Source organism: Acinonyx jubatus, chromosome A3 (genome assembly GCF_027475565.1).
Source record: "Acinonyx jubatus isolate Ajub_Pintada_27869175 chromosome A3, VMU_Ajub_asm_v1.0, whole genome shotgun sequence".
Taxonomy (NCBI): Eukaryota; Metazoa; Chordata; class Mammalia; order Carnivora; family Felidae; genus Acinonyx; species Acinonyx jubatus.
The window spans coordinates 79,590,271-79,610,370 of NC_069388.1; the positions used below are offsets into that span (position 1 = coordinate 79,590,271).

The 20,100-nt window shown below is 35.2% G+C and overlaps 1 protein-coding gene across 7 annotated transcripts in view; it reads right to left on the minus strand.

Moving 5' to 3' along the window:
• The window catches only part of WDPCP (WD repeat containing planar cell polarity effector), a 607,526-nt gene that overhangs the window by 206,433 nt on the left and 380,993 nt on the right, over positions 1-20,100 (minus strand). For all 7 annotated transcript variants that reach the window (XM_053200664.1, XM_053200665.1, XM_053200666.1 and 4 more), the window contains 2 exons: positions 14,273-14,461; positions 10,915-11,038 (listed from right to left, as the gene is read on the minus strand). In XM_053200664.1, the coding sequence (XP_053056639.1) occupies positions 10,915-11,038; positions 14,273-14,461 (313 nt within the window). The remainder of the gene's footprint in view (positions 1-10,914; positions 11,039-14,272; positions 14,462-20,100) is intronic.

The following is a 20,100-nucleotide window of genomic DNA, read 5'->3' on the forward strand; positions in this document are numbered from 1 at the left end:
TGAAGCATTGGTATGGTATTGGCATACAGACAGATATATAGACCAACGGAATAGAATACAGAGCCTAGAAATAAACCCTCACATATATAATGAAATTATTTATGTTATTTTTTTTTTTTTTACGTAAACTCCATGCCCCACAGGTGGATGAACTCACAACCCTGAGATTGAGTCACACACTTTACTGACTAAGCCAGCCAGCCAGGAGATCCCTATAATGAAACACTGTTTGAGAAGGGGGCCAAGACTATTCAATGGGGAAGGCACATTCTTTTCAACAAATGGTGTTTAGAAAACTGGATAGCCACATGCAAAAGAATAAAGTTGGACCCTCACCCAGTAAGCGTATATAAAAATTAACCAAAGATGGATCAAGAACCTAAATATGAGACAATAAAACTCTCAGAACAAAACATAAGATGAAAGCTTCACAGCATTTAATCTGACAATGATTTCTTGGATATGACACCAAATGTGCAGGTAACAAAAGAAAAAAATAGACAAACTGGACTTTAGGTAAATTTAAACATGTTGTACACCAAAAGACACCATTCACAGAGTAAAAAGGAAACCTACAGAATGGGAAAAATGTTTGCAAATTATACATGTGATAAGGGATTAATATCCAAAATATATGGAGAATTTTTAAAACTTAATAAAAATACAAACTACCCAATGCAAAAATGGGCAAAGGACTTGAATACAAATTTCTCCAGATATACAAATGGCCAATAAGCACATGAAGATGTTCAACATCACTAATCATGAGGGAAATGTAAATCAAAACTGCAATGCAATACTACCTCACATCTGTTAGGAGGGTTACTATCAAACAACAGAAAATAACAAGTGTTGGCGAGGTAGTAGAGAAATTAGAACTCTGTGCACGGTTGGTAGAAAGGCAAACTAATGCATTTCACTACTGAGTATTTACCCAAAGATTACAAAACACTAATTCAAAAGGATATATGCACCACTATATTTATTGCAGCCTTATTTACAATAGCCAAACTATGCAAGCAGTCCAAGTGTCCATCAATAGATGAATGGATAAAGATGATGTGGTGTGGTATATATATTTATATAATGGAATATTATTCAGCCATAAAAACGAATGAAATCTGGGCAAATGCAACCACATGGATGGATCTAGAGAGTATAACGCTAAGTGAAATGAGTCCATTAGAAAAAGACAAATACCATATGATTTTACTCGTATGTGGAATGTAAGAAACAATACACACACACACACACACACACACACACACACACAGAAAGAGAGAGGCGAAACAAGAAACATACTCTTAATTATTATGGAGAACTGATGGTTACCAGAGGGGAGGTATTTGTGGGGGATGGGTGAAATAGGTGATAGGGATTAAAGAGTACATGTATAATGAGCACTGAGTAATGTATAGAATTGTTGAATCACTGTATTGTACACCTGAAACTACTGTAACACTGTATGCTAACTATTCTGGAATTAAAATAAAAACCTTAATAAAATTTTTTAAAAAGTATACATCACAAAATAACTGACAGCATCATCCTAAATTATAAAAGAACAGCAACTTTGTTGTTGAAGTCACATTTAAGAGTGTCCTACTGCCACTATTATTTACTACACAAGAATGAGCAGTATAAATATGGGAAAGGGGAAATGATAATTATTTATACACAACATGCTTGTCCACTTTGGACAAAAAAATCAACTGAATAATTATTAGAAATAATTTTTAAATGTTCAAAAAGGTAATCCACTAAAAAATTAGTATACAAACATCAGTAGTTTCTGATATACCAACAATCATAAATTAGAAGTTGAATTAAAAAAATATCTTACCCCCAAATAGGAAAAAACTACAATAAAATATAGAGGAGTCAACATGAAATATGCACATATAAAAATATATCTAGGGATGTAAAGGAAAACTTGAATCAATAGAGAGAAACCTGTTATTGAGCAGAAGAATTCAGTATTACAAAAATGTTGATTCTTCCTAAAATTAATCCATATATTCATAACTATTCTAATCAAAATCCTCATGAGATTTCCTTTTTTTTACAAAGTAACAAAGAACCCTAGAGTTCATCTGAAATTTTAAAAACTTATTATAATTCAGAGACATTTTGAAGAGTGCTTCATATTGTACACAAAGTTATAGTAAATGAAATGGTATGGAGAGGGCATGGGGATAGATTATTGGAAATAGAGCCCATAAATTAAATGCTGATAAAACAGGCAGGCAATAGATATATATTTAATAGGCCAAATGTAACAAGCAAGAAGAACTGGTGGGAATCTGTGACAAAAGGGAGGATGTAAATCCATTATGGATGGGACATGTGCCATTCTGCTCTGATTATTGTCTGAAAAATGCAGGTTCACTATTAACAAATAATCCAGTGAGGTTTTTTTTTTAAGAGAAATCATAAATTAGGTTTCAATGCAATGTCAATTTTTTTTAATTAAGTAAACTTTACCCTCAATGTGGGGCTGGAACTCATGACCCCAACAAGAGTCACATGCTCTTCCAACACAGCCAGCCAGGTGCCCCTGCAATGTCAATTTTTAAATGCTGACTCAAATTCTTAAAATGTGTGTGTGTGCATGTGTGCATGTATGTACGTGTGTGTGTGTGTGCACGCACGCGCACATGTATGCATGCATATATAGACTCTAGTGGATGAGCATGACTTTGTGACTGCTGCCTAAAGTTATTCTGTAATTGTTAGTATGGAATACAGTAAGTTCACAAGTCATGAGAAAATGGATCTTAGGACAAATGCCCAGAGAGAAGAGAGAAAATAAAGTTGGATCTATGTGTTATTTCTTATGCCAAAATTATTTTCAGTATTAAAGAATAAAATGTAGAATATAAAGTCATAAAGGTGATTAAAAAAAACAGAGGTTGTATGCAACCACAAAAGACCCCGAATAACCAAAGTAATGCTGAAAAGAAAACCAAAGCTGAAGGTATCACAATTCCAGACTCAAGCTGTATTACAAAGCTTTAATCATCAAGACAGTATCATACTGGCACAAAAACAGACACACGGATCAATGGAACAGAACAGAGAACCCAGAATTGGACCCATAAATATATGGCCAACTAATCTTTGACAAAGCAGGAAAGAGTATCCAATGGAAAAAAAAAATGAGTCTCTTCAGCATATGGTGCTGAGAAAACTGGACAGCAACATGCAGAAGAATGAAACTGGACCACTCTCTTACACCATACACAGAAACAAATTCAAAATGGTTGAAAGACCTAAATGTGAGACAGGAAACTATCAAAATCCTACAGGAGAAAACAGGCAGCAACCTCTTTGACGTTGGCCACAGCAACTTCTTACTTGACATGTCTCTGGAAGGAAGGGAAATGAAAGCAAATGTGACCTCGTCAAGATAAAAAGCTTCCACATATCAAATGAAACAATCAACAAAACTAAAAGGCAACTGACAGAATGGGAGAAGATATTTGCAAATGACATATCTGATAAAGGGTTAGTATCCAAAATCTATAAAGAACTTATCAAACTCAACACCTAAAACACAAATAATTCAGTGAAGAAATGGACAGAAGACACGAATAGACACTTTTCCAAAAAAGACATCCAGATGGCTAACATACATATGCTCAACATCACTCATTATTAGGGAAATACTACTCAAAACCACAATGAGATACCACCTCACACCTGTCAGAATGGCTAAAATTAACAACTCAGGAAACGAGATGTTGGCAAGGATGTGGAGAAAGGGGAACCCTTTCACACTGTTGGTGGGAAAGCAAACTGGTACAGCCACTCTGGAAAACAGTATGGAGGTTCCTCAAAAAATTAAAAATAGGGGCACCTGGGTAACTCAGTTGGTTAAGCGCCCGACTTCGGTTCAGGTCATGATCTCACAGTTTGTGGGTTCGAGCCCCGCGTTGGGCTCTGTGCTGACAGCTTAGAGCTTGGAGCCTGCTTCAGATGCTGTGTCTCCCTCTCTCTCTGCCCCTTCCCCACTCATGCTCTGTCTCTCACTCTCAAAAATAAATAAACAAAAAAATTTTTTAAAAATTGAAAATAGAACTACCCTACAACCCAGCAATTGCAATACTACATATTTATCCAAAGGATACAAAAATGCTGATGTGAAGGGGCACACGCACCCCAATGTTTAAACAGCACTGTCAACAATAGCCAAATTATGGAAAGAGCCCAAATGTCCATCAACTGATGAATGGATAAAAAAGATGTGGCAAATATCTACAATGGAATACTACTCAGAAGTTAAAGAGAATGTAATCTTGCCATTTCCAACAACGTGGATAGAACTAGAGTGTATATTTTTCTAAGCGAAATAAGTCAGTCAGAGAAAGACATATCATGATGTGAATTTGAGAAACTCAACAGATTAACACAGGGGAAGTGAAGGAAGAGTAAGATAAAAAGAGAGAGGGAGGCAAACCCTAAGAGACTCTTTTTTTTTTAATGTTTATTTATTTTTGAGAGAGAGCGAGCACACGCATGAGTGGGGGAGGGGCAGAGAGAAGGAGACACAGAATGTGAAGCAGTCTCCAGGCTCTGAGCTGTCAGCACAGAGCCCGACATGGGGCTCGAACCCACAAACCATGAGATCATGACCTGAGCCAAAGTCAGCTGTCTAACCAACCGAGCCACCCAGGCGCCCCAACCATAAGAGACTCTTAAATACAGAGAACAAACTGAGGGTTGCTGGAGAGGGTGTGGGGGGGATGGGTTAAATGTTAAATGGATGAAGGGCATTAAGGAGGGCACTTTTCAGGAAGAGCACTGGGTGTCATATGTAAGAGATGAATCACTGGGTTCTACTCCTGAAGCCAAGACTACACTATATGTTATCTAACTTGAATTTAAATTTTTAAAAAAGGCCAAAAAAAACAAGAAAAAAGAAGGTAAGTATTTTTATAATGCTGGGGAGAGAAGTTCTAAGAATTAGGAAACCATAATGCAGAATAGTCATATATTAATTAACCTTATCAAACTCCTTTAGGAACAACAACAACAACAACATGCATGTAATAGACTGAAACACGAATGGCAATATGGGAAAAGATATTTGCAACAAATGAAAGATTATCAATAATATCCAAAGTTTGCTTAAAAATCCATAAAAAAGGTAAAAATTCCAATGGAATGGATAGACGATTTACAAAAAAAAAAAAAATTCCAAATGGTCAATAAATTTACAAAGATCCATACATATCCACCAAGGACATGTACATGAAGAGCAACATATTTTATAGTAGCCCTAAACACAACAGAAATGTCCCTGAACATTAGGATAGATAAATAAAATGTGATGTATTCTAATAGTATATGTCATGAGAAGATAAAAGAATATTCAGTAATAAAAATGAACCTAGGGGTGCCTGGGTGGCTCAGTCAGTTAAGCATTCAACTTCGGCTCAGGTCATGATCTCCTGGTTTGTGAGTTTGAGCCCTGCAGTTCAGGCTTGTGAGGACAACTCAGAGCCTGGAGTCTGCTTCAGATTCTGTGTCTACCTCTCTCTCTGCCCCTCCTCCACTTGCACTCTGTCTCTCTCTCTCTTTGCAAATGAAATCATTGACAATGATTATTGATTTTTAAATTAATTTCTACTACGTCATTTTGTGTTTTCTGTTTTCCATCTTTTTTTTAATGTTTTGTCCCCCTGTGTGCTGCACCCTCCCCCAATTCTTGCCTTTTTTTGTGATGAATTTGTTCTCATCCAACATATTCACTCTGTTTGTTTGAAAATTATATAATGTTTGCATTTTTTTAGTGATTGCCCCAGAAATTCTACCATGTATATTTTACTTAATAAAATCTAGTATTGGGGCACCCGGGTGGCTCAGTTGGTTAAGCATCCGACTTTGGCTTGGTCATGATCTCACAGTTCATGGGTTCAAGTCCCGCATCATGCTCTGTGCTGGCAGCTCAGAGCCTGGAACCTGCTTCGGAATCTGTGTCTCCTTCTCTCTCTGTTCTTTCCCTGCTCGCGCGCTCTCTCTCTCTCTCTCAAAATAAATGAAGATTAAAAACAAATAAATTAAACAAAATAAATAAAACCTAGTATTAGTAGTATCTCTATCTTCTTCTTGAAAAGCATAAAGACTTTAGAATACTTTAACTTCTTCACTCATCTTCTGATTTATATACTGTTATTGCCCAGAATTTTATCTTAATTTTTAATCCCTTGAATTAGATGTTAGTGTTTATGTTTTATACTATTGATTTTTATGTTCCTACAAGTTTAGTATTATATTTTGCCCACCATTCCTTCTTGCCTTTCATACCTTCCTTCCTTATAGTTCAAAGAAGATGCTACCCTCCAATGGTCATAGATTGATGTGGAGATCTCAGATCCCATCTCCCCATTCTGCTTGAGCCCTAGGCTTTGTCTCCTACACTCTGAATATACAAGCCTTCCTAAACCAAGCTCCTCACTGCCAGGTGCCAGCACATGCCCTCAAGGCAAACTTTGAGTTTGCTTACTCTAGTGGAATCAAGCATCCTTGCCATTTCTACCTGAGTGTTTCCCTTAGTTTCCTGCCACGCTTTAAGCAAATATTTTAAATATATTATCCAGCATGTTTAGATGATCTGACCAGGAAGTTTTTCTCTGCAAATAATTCTGTGTTATTTCCTAAATATTCTTAGGTAACTATTTTAGTATTCATATTCTTTGAATTGATTTCATATAATGGTTTTACTTACTTTACTGTGTATGCTGCATTAGTGAAAAGTGTAACCAAAAAAGCCATTTAGAAACCAAGCTGGTTAACAACTTTAGTCACAGAATAATTTTTGTGCCTATCATATATATGTATTGCATAAGCTAAGAACCATTTTGAAAGCTAAGAATAATTTCCAAAACACTACCCTTTTTTACCTGAACTCTAAGTATAAATATTGACCCCAACATAATATATATTTCCCTCCAACACCTTATTGTAAAAATTTTCAAACATCCAGGAAAGTTGAATGAATATATTTATCACCTAGATTCTATCATCATTTTACAATATTGTTTTATTACATATCTATCCATCTCCCTTTCTTTCCATCAGTTCCTCTTACTTTTTGTTGCAGTGAAAAGGAAAATACAGGTATCACTAAACTCTGCCTGAAATATTTCATAAACATTGTATTTTTAAAAAATTTTTAAATGTTTATTTTTGAGAGAGAGACAGAGCACAAGTGGGAGAGGGGCAGAGAGAAAAGAAGACACAGAATCTGAAGCAGGCTCCAGGCTCTAGCTGTCAGCACAGAGCCTGACTCGAGGCTCGAACTCACGACCCGTAAGATTATAACCTGAGCTGAAATCGGACACTTTGCTGACTGATGAGCCACCCAGGTGCCCCACAAACATCTTATTTTTATTTCTAGGCAATAAAGTTCCCTTTTCCAACTTACTTGCTTACCATTTTCTAATAATTGAAAAGCATGACGCTATCTCTGTGCCACAATCACATTGTTCCACAGGAGTCAGAAAACAGTAGTCTTATAGTTAAGAGGGGAAATAAACAAGTAGAATCAATTAATTTTTAATCCTTTATAATATGTTTCCATGTTAGTAAAATAAGTTTCATATGTGGCACATTCACTTGAAATATTTGCCCTTTTATTTCATCAATATCTAGGAGTTCCTATTATAGTTTCTATTTGTTTATAATAAAAAGTTCTTACTTGTGAATACCTTCCTATTCAGTAGTTCTGGAGGACTATTCTATTTCATGAAGACAGGTGAACAATCATCTTCTGAACTTAGCTTAGGCAGTTGCATTTGCATTCTGTGATATTATGACTTATAGTAAGAAATATATATTTGGTTTTATCCCATTCCTAAAATCCTTAGAATTTCCTAAAAGAAAGTCTTTTATTATTTGTAACAAGCCCCTTTCAACCACATCTGAGTTTACATTACAGAGGAGACTTTGCGAAAGCCCCTAGCATGGGGGCTTGTTGTCAGTGGAACCAAGCGCATGATTAGAGCATTGGAAATTTCAGCCCTATCCCCAGACCTGGGGCTGGAGAGAGGTTTTGGAGGTTGAGTTATTACCAATGGCCAATTATTTAATCAATCATGCCTACATAATGAAGCCTGCATAAAATATCCAAAAGGAACGGGTTCGAAAAGGTTCCAAACTTGGTGAACAAGTGGAAGTGCTGGGAGGGTGGCACTCCTGGAGAGGGAATGGAGGCTTCATGTCCCTTCTCCTATAACTTGCCCTATGCATCTCTTCATCTGGCTGTTCACCTGTATCCTTTAAAACATCCTTTAAGGGGGTGCCTGGGTGACTCAGTAGGCTAAGCATCTGACTTCTGCTCAGGTCATGATCTTACGGTTCATGAGTTTGAGCCCCACGTCAGGCTCTGTGCTCACAGCTCAGAGCCTGGAGCCTGTTTCAGATTCTGTGTCTCCCTCTCTCTTCCCCTCCCCTGCTCATGCTCGCTCACTCACTCTCTCTCTCTCTCTCTGAAAAATAAATAAATGTTCAAAAAATTTTTCAACTAATATAAATAAATAAAACATCCTTTAAAATACTGGCAATAGTAAGTAAACTACTCTTCTGAGTTCTGTGAGCTGCTCTAGCAAATTATCAAATCTGAGAAGGGGGTAGCAGGAAACTCCAATTTGTAGCCAAATTGGACAGAAGCTGTGGGTAACCTGGGGACTTATTACTTGCAGATGGCAGCTGAAATAAGGGCACTCCTGTAGGATTGATAACTTTACATGTGTGGTCTGTGTTAACTCTGGTTACTGTCAGAATTGAATTGAATTCTAGAACACCCTGCAGGTGTCAGAGATTGGTCAGTGTGGGGGAAAAAAACTCCCACCTATCTGGTGTCAAGAGAGTGAGTATGGGAATAAAGGAAAACACACTGAAGTTTTTTCTAGACAACTTCTATAGGTAAGCGTCTTACAACTTAATGATTTTATGAAATAGACTGCATCATCTATTTAAAATTTTACTATAGTAAACATTTTATTTAGCTGTTTTATCAATATTGTACCTCTACTGCTTTCTATCTTCAATGTTAAAAGCCATGATTTACATTTACAGGGAACATTTCTTGATGAAAATTTATCACTTGGAACACATACAAAAAGGTGTCAAGAAAGGACATGAGAAATCAGTTTTAAAGTTTAGATTCATTTGCATTTGGAGGAAGACTGTCAAGATAAGTTTTCATACTTGCTAATGACAAAAAGATCCGTGTACTTCCTCTAATGTCAAGATAAAAACAAAATTGTATCAAAAATAGTTATTTTAATAACCAAAATGGATTACTGTCCTCATACATGCATACTATGACCTCATGCGTTATATGCTGTATGAAATTAAAATCAATGTAATATTTTATTCTTCTTTATCAAAAGAGCCCAATCTGGACTCAGGCAGTCTCAGTCAGCTTTACCAATGAGTGACCTTAGGTACATCCCTATTCTGCATGGTGCTTCTTTTCTTCATCTTTAACTTGAAATTCTTTATGATGGTCTTTACTGTTTAGGACTTATTCCATTATCTAATAACACTTTTTAGAGTATTAATATACTGGCTAGACAAGGTACGGGCAGTAATGCAATTCTAGCACTTCACAAATACAAAGAAGTATTTAGCCTGTTCCTCTTCTCTAAACAGGAGAACTTCACAGCAGATTAAAAAAAAGAATAATTCCAATTTAAACTATTTCATTTAATTTCTTCTAAATGTATGCTTTTTTCATAATGTCATATATAGCCTACTATCAAAAGAACTAATAAACACTCATGATAACTGAAATAGTAGCAAAGCATGCAAAAAAGGAAATGAGAAAATCCTGATATACCCCAAGGAAAAACATTTAATTCTAGGAATAACCTTTTTTGGGCTCTTTAGACAGGAGGTAAATTCAGAAACAAGGAAAACAAAATATAGAACAAAGCAAAGAAGTCCAAATAAATGTGACATCCGCCCTAGTATTTTTGGCATTTGTTCACACATAGAAAACAGCTTCATTCAGGATGAAGAGTCTCTTGAAATATGCTAAAATCATTCAGATAAAAAGGCAAGATTCAATTACAGATCATAATTCATGCAATATATCAACATTTCTCAACTTTTAAGACTGTTTTCCAAAGGCTTCACTGTTAGGTAGAGACCAAAGTACCACTTAATAGTTTATTTATTTGTCAAATAATGATACCCTCTTACAGGGTATGTTCTGAGAAAAAAGGAGAGATAATACATGAAATTGTTTGAAAGAGTTAAAAAGAACTATGACAGATTATAAATGAAATTAAAACTCAAAATTCAACTCGATGTAATACTTACCTTTGGTACATGAAGTTGGTAATTCTCTTACTTCCTGTTATAAAATACATGATATATAAAAGTATACAACACATATATTTAATTAAAAGAATAATAGTTTTTGATGGACCCTGATGCATATCCCTCTCATCTTAAAAAATGGAACATTACTAGGGCACCTGGGTGGCTCAGTCGGTTAAGCATCCAACTCTTGATTTTGGCTCAGGTCATGATCTCACAGTTGTGAGTTGCTCTCTCTCCCTCTCCCTCCCCCCCTCTCTCAAAAAAATAAAAATAAAAATAAAATAAATAAAATTGACTTTACAAATAAAATTGGCTTTACATAGTTAGTATTGTTTGCTTTCATATTAAAGGGGAAGTTATATTCAAGCATTCTGATGATGTGTAAAAGCCCTAAACAATATTCAAATATATTCATTAAAAGGAAAACAAGAACATATTAAAGAGTATCAAGAGAAGATCTGTTTTTTCTCTTAGGAAATGGACTATTAGAAAACAGCCACATTATGGAATATTCTAATTAAAGAAGATGGTTCCTTAAATAGGTAGTCTGACATTAATCAATCCCAAGATATTGTTCACCTGAGCAAGTGATGGAAGAATCTTCTTGCATATTTGCTGATTTCATCTCTGTATTCCAATATAGTTGTATCCAGAAGTGGTCTTGTTGGAGCATAGAAGGTTCCAAGGCTTGCCTCAAGCTGTGCTGTGGAATTCAAACATAGCAGCACTGAAACAAGTGAAACTCCTTCAATTACAACAGAATACTCATGTTTGCAGTCAGTCAGGTTTTGCAAACTTGGATGAAATATGAGCTTGTTGCAGGAAAGATGAAATTAAAATATGACAGCTGGTACAAAAACAAACCTGTGTATAAACTTTCACTTGAGGCAAAGCTGACAATGACTCTGAGCAACAAAAAGCTGTCAAAACTGAAGAAATCCATAATGAACCAACCTCTCACCACAAATGGGTAATTAAAACAGTGACTCATCAAAGTAACACAGTTTGAACTAGTATTTCCAGTAGAATCAACTCACAGTGTGCTGAACATTTACACTTTACCTAAAAGGAGAAAACTAACCTTTTTGCACTGGGGATTGAAAGAAGTATTAGGAATGTTTTAAATAAACATTTAAAAATAAATACAGCCCTACTGAAGTAATAACATCCTTCTAAGACAATTTTAAAGAAACAGTGAAAGTCCCCATACCTTCCCTAAATCTCATTCTAATAAACAAGATTGTTGGTTTTGTCCAAGTGTGAAAGCTAACACCCCTGGGAGGGATGTCATGCTAATCTGCTCTTGGTCAACTGACACCTTCCTAGGGAAAAAGGATTGGAGAGCAAGTTTTGATAAACCAGAGGGCTAGAGACTGGGAGAAAAAGGCACATTTTGCCTACTTCATAATTTTACCAAGCCATGCCTTTGGGGTTGTGTTTTCTCCCCCAAACACCTGGAAGTTATATAATTACAATAATGGTGAGCACTGTATGAGAAAACTTCAGCTTACAGTAAAACTCCATTGATTTTTATGCCACTAAGTGCTAGAGTGAATAAAAAATTCCTTATTTGGCAAAACTCTAGTTTTAGGTATATTTGGGTTTGAAAGTATTAAATACCTCATCAGAGTAATTGCTATGGACTTGGCTAAGCTGTTAGTAATTTCTTTTTTTTAATCTCAAATCTAGACAGTAAAGTAAGATGAACTTCAGAGGTATTTTCTTTCAAAGCAGCAGTCAATTTAGATTAAAATTGAATACAGCAATGCTATTGTGAAAACAAGCCAGAGCCTCTTGCCATTGCTTGTTTTCTTGACAGCATGTTTCGTACTTCTGCAATGTTCAAACCTATATGGAACACTCATAACTCCCAGCACAGTTACAGATTCATTAGATAGCCCAGCTTGATGTTTAAGGCAGAAATGAAGATCTCAAAGATAACCACAACACAGCACAAATGAAAGAACTCACTGGGTTCCACTAATAAAAGGAAAACAAATTACCATGTCAAGTTTGTTAGATTCGGACAGAATAAATCTCAACAGAGAAGAATTCTGAATGTTTTAGAAATGTATTTTGCAGTTACTTGGGGGGAAATGCATATACCTACTTAAAATGTGCATATTCTGATAATCCAGCATCATGCAAGTCTTTTATTTTAATAGCCTAGTATCATACAAGCTTTTCATTTCCCTATCTTCCCAACACGGTGCCTTGAAAATATCCTTTATTAAAGCAAGAATCTGATAATGCCCATTTGTGAATTCCCTAATAACCTTTCTTACAACACTGGAATCTTACAACACAAATTCACCAAGGTGCTAGCAATTTCTCAGTGTCGTTGAGTGACAGTCAATATTTTTATCTTCTCTACAATTCTTCAACTGTAAATTTAGCATCTCTTACACATATTGTGTATACTATAACAGGCTTTCCTTACATATTCTGCTTTTTAACCCCCTACTATGTACCTAATCTCTGAGAGTGTACCAATACTAAGAAATAAGTACTTGAGATAACTCTGTAGGCAGAAATATTACAGTAATATCTAGTAACCTAATTTAAAGTTATACTCTTCTTTTTATTTTTAACTAATATTCATTAAATACCTATGGTAGGCCAAGCATTGTGCTAGGCATTTTCTCACTGTAGAAATACTGGACCCTCCAGAGATGAGTTAGACTACCTCCAAAGAGCACATTCAATTAACATTAAATAAATATTTATTGTGGGCCTCCTAAAAGTTGCGCCAAGTCCCATGATGTGAACTTCCTGAAGGAACCTGTTCTTTAAAATTACTAAAATGAAGGTTAGGTACAGAATTTTATGTACACAATTTGGTTACTTTGGAAACATAATGAAATGGAAGAAGAAAATCTATAAACATTCAAAGAAAATAGTAGGGAAAAAGCTCTCCAGTGAAGACCTTTTGACATATTTCCTGCTTTCTCTACCTTGTAAATTACCTAGGGACATTTTTCATTGTCCAGGACTTCCCATCATTAATGTCAATGCTTCTTGCAAAGATTTGAAATAAAGACACAAGTGCAAGAATGTTTAGGTACATTTTATATTAATAACTCATAATAAAAATAACATACACTGGATAATTGGAAAATACAAAAATGAATTTCATTACTGTATGTGCACATTATTTTTCTCTTTTTTTAAAAAGTGTCTTATCTGAGGGGCACCTGGCTGGCTCAAGTCAGTAGAGCAGGCAACTCTTGATCTTGGGGTGGTGAGTTCAAGCTCCATGCTGTGCACAGAGCTCACTTAAAAAACAATGTCTTATCTGAGATCCTATGGGCATAATTACTTACTGAAGGAAAGCAGAGGAATCCAAGTAGTCAGAGAGGTATCGGAAATACCAGTTAAAATGAAAACAAGGACTAGCAGCCTGCGCCACAATTCTCTCATTCTCTCTCTCTCTCTCTCTCTCTCTCTCTCTCTCTCACACACACACACACACACACACACAGCACACACACAAATCAGTGGTAAGGACTACCATCTAGACAAAAGACTTGGAGTATGAGAGAAAAATACTGATGTCTAAAATGAAGGAAGAATAAGGACCTTTATTTGGGGCCCTCTGTCTACCAGCCCCTACAGAGTACATGGAATTCTCAATTAAAGTTTAAGATCTGAGCATATTACACACATGAACTTAGACTGAAATGTACAATGACTGCATTGTGAGTTCCAACACAGGTATACACAAAAAAGTTCTTCTTTATGTTGACAAATACTACACGCTAAGTACCATATGGATAATTATTTGATATCTGATCTTGTCAGTTTTAATAGGGCATTAACATTTGTCTTTTAATCTCTGATAATACAATTCAAAAAAATCCTCAAAACATAGTGGACTCAATAAAATGTACTTCATATATATACAAAATCCATTTATTAAATATATTCCATGTCTGACCTTCTCTCTCTGGAGTGAGCTTTTGTCTAAGAAGATGGTTTACAATGGCACTCATGCTGATAAAGCACTGGTGGCCCAGAGTGTCCCAGTTCATACTGCTCAGGATATTTATCGCCTCATATATCTCATCACAGTGAATGTATTGGAATATGATGTCTATCAGGCCCAGCTGTCCTTGTGTGAAGATACCTGTCACAAAAAAGTAAAACCAAGTGATTCTTTTGAAAATAACAAGTAGATTAACAAACATAGAGTTAACATTTCCATAAAGGAAAAATAATCATTTCCTGCATAAGTGCTAGAAATGTGGGATTTAGGGGGGCAAGAATAATATGATTTTGTGGCTACCAGCTACCAACTCCATCTATCTTATGCCTGTCATTCAGCATATATTAATTAATTTATACTCCACATAATCAAACTATGTTCACATCAAAAGCCTATCTTTAAACATATACAGCAGAGGCCTAAACAACAGATGGGGAAAATAGGGTTAGCTTTTGTGGTCTACCTAAAGATTCTTCTCTTGTTTATTCACTTTTAGGTAGACCACAATAGCTAACCCTATTTTTCGCACCAGTTGTTTAGGCCTCTGTTATATACATTTACAGACAGGCTTTTGATGTGAACACAATTCTTACTGACTAGCTCTATTAGTTCTAAGTTGCCTTTACTCTTCAGCCCCACATACTTTGGTGTGGGTGGGGATAAGTACAAATAGCCATGACAAATATGACTATATATATGCTTTGAAGTCTGTTTTTATTAATGGGTGCTCTCAATTGATAGTTTTTTCATAGATACCACATACGAATTTAGTTTAAATTGGCATTTAAAGACTATTCTTTTTGGGGCACCTGGGTGGCTCAGTTGGTTAAGCGTCCAACTCTTGGTTTCAGCTCACGTCATGATCTCACGGCTTCATGGGTTTGAGCCCCACGTCAGGCTCTCTGCTGGCAGTGCAGAGCCTACTTGGGATTCTCTCTCTCCTCTAGCTGCCCTTCCCTCACTCATGCTGTCTCTGTCTCTCTCAAAATAAATGAATAAAAACTTTAAAAAAATTTAAAAAAGTAAAGACTATTCTTCTCTACTGAAGAAATGATCAGTGTTAATCCTGCCAGTGATGCCCTTCACAGCTAATATTTACTATAAAATATCTTGGCACAATATAAGTACATTAGTTTATCCTTTTAAAATGAAAGAAATCGGGACTCCTGGGTGGCTCAGTCGACTTTGGCTCAGGTCATGATCTCACGGTCTGTGAGTTGGAGCCCCGCGTTGGGCTCTGTGCTGACAGCACAGAGCCTGGAGCCTGCTTCAGATTCTGTGTCTCCCTCTCTCTCTGACCCTCTCCCGTTCATGTTCTGTCTCTCTCTGTATCAAGTATAAATAAACATTAAAAAAAATTTTTTTAAATAAACATTAAAAAATTTTTTTAAATAAAAAAATGAAAGAAATCCACTTTTTTTTATTAAAAAAAAATTTTTAATGCTTATTTATTTTTGAGAGAGAGAAACAAAGTGTGGGCAGGGGAGGGGCTGAGAGAGGAAGACACAGAATCTGAGGCAGGCTCTAGGCTCTGAGCTGTCAGCACAGGGTCCAACATGAGGCTTGAACTCACGAACTGTGAGATCATGACCTGAGCCAAAGTCGGAAGTGTAACCAAATGAGCCACCCAGGCACCCCAAAGAAAATCCACTTCTAATGTAAGAGAAGCAAGACCACAAAACAAAGGTGGGGCATTCTATTCTAATTTTATCATCTTTTATACATCCTTGATTTCATTTGAAACTAACAATTTCTGTGTAATTAAATGACAGTAAGTATTATGGCTTTTAAGCAGGGTGGGGTTTTTTTTTAATCTTTTAAAAATGGTTGGCTATAAAATACTTTTTCTTCAAAAGTAGCAATGTTTATTGATTTGAGTGAGTCCATAAAAGTTTCTCAGTACAAATAATCATAAAACCAAATGAGAAAATGTATGTAAAATTATTTATAAGCTGTAAAGTATATAAAATATTACTGCAATTCTTCTTTTTATTACTATCATCATCAACATCATTTAACTGGAATAGTTACAGGTTTTAGGATTTTAAAAAATACATTAGTTCATGCAAAAGATGCCAAAATTCTTCATACTAACTTCAAGTCACATCAAAATAAGAATTTGTGCTATATGTAACAGGACTCAACTTGATAGGGAATCTGGGGAATTGCCCTAACCATACCAAGCAATAAAACCTCACTATTCTTTCTGTGTTGGTAGAATCATTAATGGTACTATCCAAAAGCCTTCACAAGCTTGCAGTCAGGCACTGTAAACTCTCATAAATCAGGGTGGTTCCTTGGCAGTAGATATCAATGTGTAGGAACTTTATAAGAAACCAAAAATATCTGAAATCTGTTGATTCTGCTCGTACCCTAAGCAATACCTCTAGAAAGAGAAGAAACTTATTTCCTGAGAAAAAACACTAACATATAATCATAATCATGTTCAAAAGAGGATGAAGGGAAAATCTTAAAAAGTAGCCAAAGAAAAAAGACACAGGCACAAAGGTATGAAAAACTGCAAACTTTGTTTCTGAAATTATGCAAGCCAGAAGACAACAGCAAGACTTTTAAAAATGCTTAGATAAAAATGAATGAAACTAAAATTCTGTACCTTCATAATAAAGAGTTGGAAATTAATGAAGAACCGTAACAATCTTAAATATTACTAATAATAGAGTTCTGAAATAATAAAGCAAAAATTGATAGAACTAAAAGGAGAAAAAGTGAAAGCCACAATTATAATTGGAATTTCCTCACTCACTAGTTGAGAGAACACATAAACAAAATCAGCAAAAATAGAAAATACTTGAAAAACATTATCAGTGAATTTGACCTGACATTTATAAAACACTTCACTTAACAGCAAAATACATTCTTTTTAAATGTAAATAGAATATCAACCAAGATGGATCATATTCAGGGGGCTAAAACAAACCTCAATAAATTTAACTGTTTTGAAATCATACAGAGTAGGTTCTTCTGACCACAACAGAATTAAATTGGATATCAATACAGAAAGATACCTGGAAAATCTCCAAATATTTAGAAATTAATCAACATTCTTTTAAATAAACTATGATTTAAAGAAGAAACCACAAAGTAAATTAGGAAATATTTTGAAATGAATAAAAACAAAAAGGAGTGCCTGGGCGGCTCAGTTGATTAAGCATCCGACATCAGTTCAGGTCATGATTTTATGATTCATGAGTTCAATCCCTGCATCGGGCTCTGCACTGACAGTGGGAAGCCTGTTTGGGATTCTCTCTCTCTCCCTCTCTGAGATTTAGAAAGGAAAATATAAATAAATAAGATAAAAATATAACATCAAAACTTGTGAGATGTAGCTATAGCAGTACTTAGAGGGAAATTTCTAGCTTTAAGTGTTTTAATTAGAAAAGAAGGAAGGTCTAAAATCAACAATCCCAGCTTCCCACATTAAGAACCTAGGGAAAGTAGAGTAAATTACACCTAAAGTAAATAGAAGGATGGAAATGATAAAAATAAGAACTAGTAAATAAAGAATAGAGAAAACCAATGAAATCAACAGCTAGTTCTTTGAAATGATCAGTAAAACTGACCAATCTTGACCTAAATTCATAAAAAAAGAAAGCAGACATAACTTACCAATATCAAGAATAAAGACTACAGAACTACACACATTAAAAAATAGTAATATGAATAACTTTATACAAATAAACATAATGTAAATGAGATGGATACCTTGAAGGACTCAAACTATCAAAGCTCTTGCAAGAAGGAATAGATAACTTGAATGACTCTGTATTATTTAAACTTGAATTCATAGTTAAAGAATCTTTCAACACACATGTACATACATGCATGTACACACACACACATGCACATGCACACACACACACACACACACACACCCTTCATGTCCAGATGCCTTCATTGGTGAATTCTCCCAAATATCAGAAGAAGAAATAATATTAACTCTACACAACTCAATATACAAGAAGAGAGAGCACTTGACAACTTATTTCATCATGTTAGCATTAATTACAGTGATGTAAAAAATGACAGAGACAGTACAGGAAAAGACAGAGAAAACTACAGACCAATATCTCCCATAAACAGATACAAAAATCCTTAACAAAGTATTAGCAAGTCTAGCAATATATTAAAAAGATCATAGATCATGAACAAGAGAGATTTATCCCACAAATGCAAGCTGCTAAAACATCTGGAAACTAATCAATATAATTCACCATATGACCAGAAAAAACATAGTAATTTCAACAGATGCAAAAAAAAAAAAAAAAAAAAAAAACTTGAAAAAATTCAATATCTACTCAAGATAATATATCTTAGCCAATTAGGAATGGAAGGAAGGGGACTTCCTCAACCTAATAACATTAATACTAATAGTGAAAAGACTAAATGCTTTCCATCTAAGATCTGAAACAAAGCAAGGCTGTCCTCCCTTGCCACCTCACTTAATACTGTACTGGAGATTCCAGCTGATGTAATAAGGAACCAAAATAAAAGGCATACAGGCTGAATAAGAATATGTAAAACTGTTTTTAAATGCCATTGTCATAGTCATCACAGAAAGTCCTAAAGAATCTACAAAAACATTATTACAACTGGAAATGAGTTTAACAGGGTACATGGTCAAGATTTTAAAATTTTATTTCCATATAATCCCAATGAACAATTAAAATTGTAATTAAAAATACTATTTGTAGTAGCACCCAAAAATATGAACAAAGTATGCATAAGATCTTTACACTTAAAATCAAAAAACACTGCTGAGAGAAATTTTATTGTTTTTAATTTTTTAATAAACTTTATTTATTTATTTATTTATTTATTTATTTAGAGGTGGAGGGAGAGAGAGAAAATGCAAGTAGGAGAGGGACAGAGAGAGAGGGAGAGAGAGAGAATCCCAAGCAGGCTCTGCACTGAGCGCAGAGCCCGAGTTGGGGCTTGATACCAGGAACTGCAAGATCATGACCTGAGCCAAAATCAAAAGTCAGATGCTTAACCAACTGAGACACCCAGGTGCCCAAAAATCACTGCTGAGAGAAGTTTTAAAAGATTTAAATAAATGGAGAGAGATACTGTGTTCAAAGATTGATAGACTCAATATTGTTAAACTGTCATTCCACCTCAAATTGAACTACAGATTCAACATAATCCCAATCAAAATCTCAAGTACTTTTGTAAAACGGACAAGTTTGTTTTAAAATTTATATAGAAATCAAAGGATCTAGAGTAGCCAAAAACAATTTAGAAAAAGAAGAACAAAGTTGGAGAACTAACAGTAATTGATTTTATGACTTACCATAAAACCACAGTAATTAAGACAGTGTGGTACTCCCATATAGACATATAGATCAGTGGAAGAGAATAGAATCTATTCATAAACACATACATATATGGTCAAGGCAGTTCAACGGAGAAAGGATAGTCTTTCCAACAATTGATTCTGGGACAAATGAATATTCATATTTAAAAACTAATTTCAGGGGCCCCTGGTTGGCTAAAATTTTTTTAAAAATCAGGGGCGCCTGGGTGGCTCAGTTGGTTAAGCGTCCGACTTCAGCTCAGGTCATGATCTCACAATTCATGGTTCGAGCCCCGCATCAGGCTCTGTGCTGACAGCTCAGAGCCTGGAGCCTGCTTGGATTCTATGTCTCCTGCTTTCCCTTTGCCCCTCCCCCACTCATGCTCTGTCTCTCAAGAATGAAAAAACGTTAATTTTTTTAAATTAATTTTAATCTATGCCTCATAGTATATGCAAAATTTTAACT